Raw genomic sequence first — 9,206 nt, 5'->3', positions numbered from 1 at the left:
CTTGAATTTACTTGTCCCTGTGAAGGAAGCAAAATATGAAACTTTTGTTATCTTTGGAATTTAACACAACTTGACTGAACTAAAAATACCACAAATATGTGTGTCTTAGTTGCTATTTTCATGAATACCTAACATCATCTTCGTCATTATTCTTAAATTGTATCATGAAATAAACATAGAAACTACATCAAATTACATTCTGCATTGAGTCTAAAAATATTTACCAAGTAATTACCAAGTGCATCAGATTTCCACCCAAGTAGTTAATTTCACCCTCATCTTCAAAAACCAAAGACAAAAAGACCTCATAATTCAAGTAACAGCTGCAAAGCTGTATTACAATGTCCTGTACTTAGCTGTGGTCCAGTCACAGGACAGTGATCTAAAAAATAGCAAAGTGATTGTTTGGCCACCTGCCATGTATTGGTGTGTCTATGTATATGTCTGTGTGATCAAACGTTGCCCACAATGTAATAAAAACCTGTTATATTGACATTGTGGGGACCATTTTCCAAGTCCCCAAAATGATCTGTGAATCCAATCAAAAAATTTAAAAATTTTGTTGTTACTTATGGTTAAGGATAGGCATGGGTAGGAGTTAAGGTCTTCATGTTGGTATTAAAGTTTTCCTCATAGAAATGAATGGAGAGCCCCCACAAAAATATAATTACAAACCTGTGTGTGTGTGTGTGTGTGTGTGTGTGTGTGTGTGCGCGCGTGGTGAAAGAATAGGAACAAGGCAATATCATGGATTGGCAGGGGGGCTCTTTACAATAGTGTAGTTGTGGGGGGTTGAAATTGGATAACCTAAACGGCCAAACCTCTTTACACCTTGTATTCTAACAGGATTAAAAACACTTAGCTGTCTTTTTAGCATACTTTGGTCGTATTCAGGGTTACTTACTGCGTCTGACATGCTTTGATCATCCTTGCATGAGTGTTTTTGGTGTCACCAAGGATTCAACAATATATGTAGAATGTTTTTCTCTGTTATGTTCCTCCGGAAATGCTTTTACTCTTTAAGGCTCCCTTCTTTTTAAATGTCCATAAAAGTAAACGCACATATAAAATAAAGAAGTGAGTTTATTACATTATTGATGTGAGAGTCATGGGGCTAGATGTTCACTAAACAAGGTCCAACATCCAATGGCCTGAAATCTAAAATGGAATAATTCCAAGCATGTCTTTTCTTACAGTTCTCATTTCCTTACAAATTAAAGCAATGCTCTAGCTGTAAGACAGTTTCTGCCTATAGGCATGTACATTCAATTCTTCTTTTTTTTATATAAATACATACATACTTTACAACTCCAAAACAACTAAGTGGATAATGTGAACTGTAAGTGCCTTTATTAATTACTGGATTGTCCTTCTATATATGTCCCAGTGTAAAGAACAAAGGTTATTTGGTGTAGATTTTTCACTTATAATATATTTTATTTCCTTTGAGATTGACTTCTTACCCTTGCTCTTTTTTCTCACAGTTTTTTTCAGGTACTCTGGCATTCTCTTGAATATACACAATCATGTGTTTAATTGTCTCTAAATAACCCACAGGTTCACCTATATTGTACCATTGCCTCCAGAAACTCTTCATTGGTAGAGTTTGTTCAGAGAAGCCTTTCTCCACACCACCACTTCAACAAGCTTTTGGTTTTCACATTTGTGACCTTCCTGTTAGCTTTAACAAGTTTGGCAATACTCCTCTGGCCTCTCTCATTAGTAATATGTTTTCATCCGTAGTATTGCCGTTGAATGGATATTTTTGGTTCGTTACACTGATCTTTATAATTTTCTTTAAACTACAGAAACTGTACTACATGAAAATCCCAGAAGGGTGGCTTTTTCTGACATTAGAACCATCATGCACATGTGGTGCCAAATCATTTCTTAAATGATTTTATCATATTGTGGGAAAATCTGGTCCCCACGATGTAATAATTTTAAACACACACATACACGTGTGTGTGTGTTTGTTATTAGTGATGTGCAAGCCACCATCAATAATCCTGCATATGAGCAGGGACCATGCGGAAGTACATCCTTCTGGACAGTGCTTTGAGTTTCTTCATTAATTCAAGATTAATCTCTAAAGACTTTTTGAATCTGCTGTTATTGTTACTGTTGAATACTCAAAGTTTAATAATAATAATAACAATTTTTACAATTAATTTTGAATCACTGTCCCAAAATTAAAAGAAAAGGGTTCTATTAAGATTAATTATTTATGTACGTTTTATGTTTATTAAAGTATTTAACTGAGCGCCAGCACACTAAGCAGTTTGGGTAACAATGGAAAATAATTAAAATCAAACCAAGGAGCAGCCGCGGGCATGCAGCGGTTATAGTCGACCTCTTGAGATGTGTACATTTAATTAAAATTAAGCTAATTTATTTCAAACTTTATTTTCCTTGAAAACAACTAACAATTTGACTGTAACACACTTTCTGCGTTCGGGCACTTTCATTCCTTTAACCCTAAGAGTATTTATCATATTTCAACCCCAAATGACAACAAAATTACTTCTAAGTGTGACTTTTATCATTTTACTTAGCAGTAAGTTTATCATCCAATAAATAAATATTTGAATAATGTAATTAATTTTTAATTGAAAGTTGTTATGGCCATGGCAGAGAGAAACATATCGATTAAAGAAAAGAAAAAAAAACTAAACAAGTTTGTATGACATGACACCAAAGTACAAATAAGATGGCATAAATATTAAATAATATAAATAAAAGAAAATGTTACCCTGGAATGCACAGTTAAATGTCTGCGTTTTTTTCCAAATCCATTTTCAATACCCACTTGCAGACAGACAGACAGACTGTCTGGGTATACTTGGTTTTTTATTACAAAAATGGTTACACTTATTAATTTACAATGTATGAATACTATTTGTTTTGTGCGACACCTGTATCAACACTATTTGAAACGACAGCTACTTCTGGAGATTATAGGCCTACAGATTATTACAACACGTTGCTCAATTTAGCAATACGCACGCAAATCACTGTTAACATTCGTTACATGTGACTATGTAATCGCAAAAGCACAAACAAATAATACATAATTATATGATACACTGCTTACAAAAAAGTATTATAATTTTGTTTGTGCACTGACTATACTTCAAAGATACCATTTAAATACATTTACAGTACAGAGAACAATTTAAAAAATTAAATTACATAATTTAAATAATATAACCTACAACTCAATTAATAATTTCAATAAACAATAAAATAATAAACGCAATTAATAATTTCAGTTAATATTAAAATTTATTATCTGTATCCGGAACTTTTGGATCTCGTAAATATCGTAATTTGTGTAGGCCTATTATTTCCTTAATTATGCTGCAATCTTCTTCGAATAACTTTTAAAGTGAAACTTAAATTTCTCTTAGAAACATTTTACAATATAAAATGTTCAAGCATATTTTGAAAATACTTTGTATAAACTTGTTCAGAAATACTCATATGACCGTGTTTTGTCAGTCGATGATAAGAAATGAATAAACAGCTGTCCACTTCCAAATTTTACGTTTTGCTGCTTCTTTAGTTCAACAAGTAGATTATTACACTAACAACGCAAAGAGCGTGGGTTCAAATCCCAGGAAACGCACGTAATTGTGATCCTTCCGAATACTTTAAGTCGCTTTGTATAAAAGCTCTAGATAAATTAGTTAAATGTACACATTTTAAAACTGTACAATGCTTCTTCGAAGAAACATAACATAGTTGAAATATGACCGACGCTATAATTAAATATTTTTGTTTTCCTAAAATCAAAGTTATTACGAAAACAATATATCTATATTCTTCTATGCTTTCAAGGCAATTCTCCACCAGGCACAGTGGTTAAATTGATGAACGTGATTGTTAAGGTCAAGAGACGTATATATAAACTGGAAAATAACTTCTGTCAAATGCATTTGTTTGCTTGGTATAAGCGTTAATGAATAAACTTTAGATATACAAGCCAATATAGAGAACAACATAATTTCTTTGATTGTTCGACCTGACCTTTAACACCGAGTTTTTACCCGTTTAAACCTGTTTTGCGAACGGAAAAGTGACACACAATAAGGTCCTACCAGACCAGAGGTCATTAGTGTAATTATTATAATAAAGGTTACCTCATGGGCTAACCACGATACGTCACAACTGTATATCAACGTAAGGATTACACAAGCCAATAAAGGCAATGGTATCTGTTCGTCTTGGCATTAGCCGAATGATACAATAATTTTATATATAATATATTGTAAGCAAGTGTTGATACAGTCACTGTGATAATACTGTAGAAATCGTTTTTCTTCATTTAGAAGAAAATATTTTGGTAACTTTTACAAGCTATTGAGCATCTTATTTATTAAATAAATAATTGTTGTTGCTACCCACTATGGAAAAATACGGCGCTATTAGTAATAATAACAGCTACCAGTTGTAATGCCATCCAAGAAATGTAAAACTATATCTAATTTTATGAAATAAATTAACAATTATAAAATAATTTTTCTACTCTCATACAATAAATACAGCAGTAAAACATTTTGTACATCGCTTAAACCACCGCAAGCATGTGGTGATTTCGTAGACATCAACGGTAGGCTATTTTTTAAACGGTTAGACTGAAGAAGGAATAAGAAAATAAATTTTCTTTTGACGCAGGATAACACAAAACACGATGAAAAGTATCGTTAATTGAAGGAATAAACTGATATGGTGGATATACATTAATTAGACTATAAACCAGTATGTGGTATATGGTCATTAATTACTTTGCTTAATCGTAACGTTTTTTTTGTACTAAACGTAAAAATTATAAAATATTTGAAGTATAGTTTTCATTTAGTATTTCAAGTATCACAATAAAATGTTGCATTTAAAAGTTTGTAAACGTCACTTTACATATATAGCATTTTCAAAACTGTTATAGAATTAACCATCAAAAGACTATTAATATCTCAGAGATGTAAAGTAACATTTGTCGAAAATTGCATTGCATTTACTCTATCCACACGCAACGATCATTTGATAGAAATCAACCGTGCGGGACAAAATGTAGCTAAAATAAACATTTAGAAACCTATAGAGTGTAGAAAACGTTCATGGTTCCTATAACACGTTGAATGGACTCTGTATCTGGATTTCTCAATAATCAACCTTCTCCGTAAAAAACAAAACGTTACATTTTATGTAGTCATCTTTTATCCTACATTCATTACAGATAATGGTAAACATATTCAAAACCAATGTGGAAGATTGATAGGCCTATCTGAGAGGTCAATACTGTTTCGTGGCGTGTTTCACATTAAAACATTAAAAGTTATATATTTGAACTTCTATATCGAAAAACAATTAAGTCTTACTTTCTCAAATTATGATATACGTGAGTAGATATTAAATATCAGGTAATTTTTGTTATAAGTAATGAATAATGAACGTCAAAATGGTATTACAACCAAAGGCAAGAGATTAATAGAAAGCCCATTCAACACTTTTATTTCAGACTACATCGTTTCTAAACATATTAAAATCTTTGGCTTGAAGCGACGGTTCAAAGACGCATTTTGTAGAATTCTGAATTTAAATGAAAGTCGAAGAGACAGAAATCACAAAAATCGTATTGGTCAGACACTTACGGAAACAATAACCAACAATATCGTAAATCAAACCATGATTTAAAGAAAAAACCTTTGCAAGGAGGCATCCATCCAGACACCCCTTACCTGAAATTGAATATATACAACGTCTTAGTGTTTCGTTCATATATATGTCTGCGGCGTGTTTGTGTACATATATATATATATATATATATATATATATATAAATGGTCTTGATTTATACAGTTTATAGCACCATATCTTTTCTCCATATATATATATGTGTGTGTGTGTGTGTGTGTGTGTGTATGTGTGCGTGTGTGTGTGTGACTTCGACAGAAAATGGAGGAGGTTCATTCGCTGTCAGCATTGTCTTCCTGAACGGTGGTAGTGGAATGGTTATATAGTCCCTGTGCCATCAGTTGAAGAGCTAGACCGTTCTTATAACCGGTGGCTTTCTTAATTTTCGCTCGCTTATTCTGAAACCAAATTTTGATTTGTGACTCGTTAAGGTTCAGTTCCTGGGCCAGTGACTGTCTCCTTTGCTCCGTGATGTAGCGATTGGCCTGAAACTCAGATTTAAGTCTTTGCAGCTGTTCGGCTGTAAATGCTGTTCTGGGTCGCTTGTCTTCTTTTTCATTTTTCTTCTTTTTCAATTTTCGTGTCCTTGGGCCTAGTGTAGAAACAATAATAAAACGGATACATAAATATTAGCAAGCCCTGTTGATACACACTCCACGTTTTTCTGGCCAGAACTTGAACTCAACTAATCCGTGATACGATACCATCCTGATAAAAATCGCAGTCATTTGTGTTTCGCTTATTATTATGGAGTCTTATATACAATTGTACTTCGACAGTTGAATGTTCATTGAAATCCTACCGGTTAAATCTCATGTTTTTTGTCATTACTGTTTTATTAGCAAATAAGCAGCTGCACAACTGCGGAATTCAATTTCAGGACTGCTAAATAACTACCCTTAATAAAGATAACGCTAGCCTAAACAACATAGGCCTACCTACTGTTTTTGATATAATTTCAGTCTTCATTAAATGTTGGGCAGGGATATTCAGTATTTTGCAGCAGAATTTCTCTGAGAAGCGCAGTAGAGAGGAAGTCATTGCGACAGCACGCTGGTACTAAACCTTTTAAAATCTGTTTTCATGTCCAAAACTATTATACTGTATTCGAACGAAGCTTTGCGTATTTCGCATTAATGCAAAACGAGTACTTGATATGTATTCTTGCTGCTGTTATTCCTATACAGTTTTCATGTACCAATTAAACATAATTTGGTTAATTTGTTCATTAATTCCCACGTTTACTGCAAAGACCTTATCAGACTTAATTCTAAATTTCTTAAAGTCTTTTAATATATGCTACATTTTCAAGGCTAATGCACCATGAAGCCCACAAGAGAAACAAATATGAACAATTACGTGCGTTAAGCACTTAGTGCAGGTATTTCCCTCCATCAATATTAAATGCTCTACGTTTTGTATTTTAGTCCTTATTATGACTGTACATGCAGAAACTACATCGAAGTTACGGAGAACCACAATATACTGATAAGCTTGTTGCGACCGGCAGGCGACTTCATTTGTTTTTATAGTTCCTTTTAAATTTCAATAAACGTGCAGGTCCCTATACCAGAATTTTATAAATAGTCAATCTTTACAAATACCAGTATTATATGGAGAGTGTTATTTGGAGAAAAATACAAAATATTCTGTTTGTAAATAATAATAATAATAATAATAATAATAATAATAATAATATAGTAAACGCAAGTCCAGGTATATATCTCCAGACCAGTTAATCAAGCGGTATATTTTTTCTCTGACTTTTCAAGAAGCCGCGTTGTCAAGTTACTGACATCCTTGGAAACATCCTGCAAATTAATTTCACAAATGCCGTCTACAAAAAATTGATAAGAATACAGCGCATAGATAAAACCCAAAAATAGCGTAATCACTGTGTCTCATTTTAATCAAAACTTACAAAACGAACTACTTCCAGCTGTTATTATACCTGACAAAGCTAAGTGGCATAGTTTGCGTCTATACAAAATACCATCTGTACTGTCACATTGCGATTGAGTTTAATCTATTACGCTGTATGTTCTTTTTGTTGATTTTAATTTTATCTGAATCATCAGGTCAATAATAATTCAAAACACAAAATCATGTTAGGAAAACCACAGTATATCATGAGAAATTTTTACCATTTTGCTTTTACTTTTTACTGTTGCTTGCAAATTGCGAAGCATATGTTGCGAAGCACTGTGGGGTTGTTTATTTTTATTGATAGGCCTATTTTTGTAGAAAAATATACCAGATCGTCGAGGGGTATACACAATTTAAATTTTTAATTTTGCAATATTAATATAAATTTATGCTGTAAGGATAGATAGATAGATAGATAGATAGATAGATAGATAGATAGATAGATAGATAGATAGATAAATGGCAACCCGCGGACTAGAGACATGTAAACAGAAAATGCACTTAATATAGCTTGCTCTATGACGAATTCAAAATTTAGTGCTCACCTACTAAAAACCGTATTTTTAAGAAACTACTGCCTTACCAGATGATGGTCTGTCTGAATATCTTGTGCAATAAACCCAAGCAGGCCATAACATAGGTTGAGATTCTTTCGTGGCAGCGGTTCCTCCATTAGTCGTGTTCACAACCATTATCGACTTGGTGTTCTCTCCATACTTTGTCGTATTAGATCCATTTCCTTCCCCTTGTTTTGAACTATGTTTGAATAACTGCAAGGACGAAGACGACGAAGTGCTGTCACTGCTACAGTTTGAATCCTGGCATAGTGTGTTTGGATGCGATGGCCTTATTATCAAAGCGTTGATGTTTTCTCTAGTCGACGTTTGCGCCCGTTCACTGTTACTAACCTCTTTCTTGCAACCGAAATCTGGCCGCAGAATGTTATCAATAAAGAAATTTGTACTTCTCTGGGCTTGCTGTGCCACTTGCTGAGGGAGTATGAGCGGAGATGGTAAATTCGGTGACAGGGAAATGCTCTCCCGTTCGCTCGAATCTCGGCTGTTCTGATCCTTTTGCTCTTCCATAACTGGAACCAATTTAGCTGGAGCGTCTTCACTCCACTGTTCCGCTTGGTAGTTGATATTTGTATCCAATTAAAAAGGAAAAGCTGTGTGTTAGGTCTTATAATCGCCTTTGCATAAAATATTTTGTTTACTTAATTGTCGGCATGTTGCGGGGGTGGTGTCACAAATGTCATAATCTGCTCGTTTGACAAGACTGACAACACATAGCGTACTGTTTGTAACTCCCAGCCTTTCTCGAATCTATGACAGTTCGATCTTTGCAAACTCTCCTAAAAATCTCTCTGCTTCTCAAACACTTTTTTTTCGCAAGAACCGGAAGCACGTGAAACCCTATACACGTGAAATCAACCAATAAAAAACCGCAATTCTTTCTGACATGAATGATGCTGCCCAATCGGATTTTACAACTCTCCACAACAAAGAATGGATGGGTGTCTAGAAGACTGGAGAGAATCTGAAAGCTGAACTTCATCCGATAGGTAATTGACTAATGTGAATTGGT

At 33.8% G+C, this 9,206-nt stretch overlaps 1 protein-coding gene across 1 annotated transcript; it reads right to left on the bottom strand.

Annotated features, from left to right (window-relative positions):
- Positions 1 to 5,490: 5,490 nt before the first annotated feature.
- Positions 5,491 to 8,983, bottom strand: LOC111840954 (homeobox protein engrailed-1a-like). Its single transcript, XM_023806329.2, has 2 exons — positions 8,203 to 8,983; positions 5,491 to 6,285 (listed from the first exon to the last, which is right to left on the bottom strand). The coding sequence occupies exons 1-2, from the start codon at positions 8,702 to 8,704 to the stop codon at positions 5,966 to 5,968; spliced, it is 822 nt and encodes a 273-aa protein (XP_023662097.1). The 5' UTR covers positions 8,705 to 8,983; the 3' UTR covers positions 5,491 to 5,965.
- Positions 8,984 to 9,206: the final 223 nt, after the last annotated feature.

Source organism: Paramormyrops kingsleyae, chromosome 1 (genome assembly GCF_048594095.1).
Source record: "Paramormyrops kingsleyae isolate MSU_618 chromosome 1, PKINGS_0.4, whole genome shotgun sequence".
NCBI classification, from domain to species: domain Eukaryota; kingdom Metazoa; phylum Chordata; class Actinopteri; order Osteoglossiformes; family Mormyridae; genus Paramormyrops; species Paramormyrops kingsleyae.
The sequence above is the reverse complement of the archived record's forward strand: the minus strand, read 5'-3'. Positions and strand labels throughout refer to the sequence as shown.

Bases quoted from the DNA above. Each gene is read 5' to 3' on its own strand.
- LOC111840954 (XM_023806329.2), bottom strand. From the start codon at position 8,704: ATGGAAGAGCAAAAGGATCAGAACAGCCGAGATTCGAGCGAACGGGAG. The intron at 6,286-8,202 runs GTAAGGCAGTAG...TTTCTACACTAG, and splicing joins TTCAGACAGACCATCATCTG to GCCCAAGGACACGAAAATTG.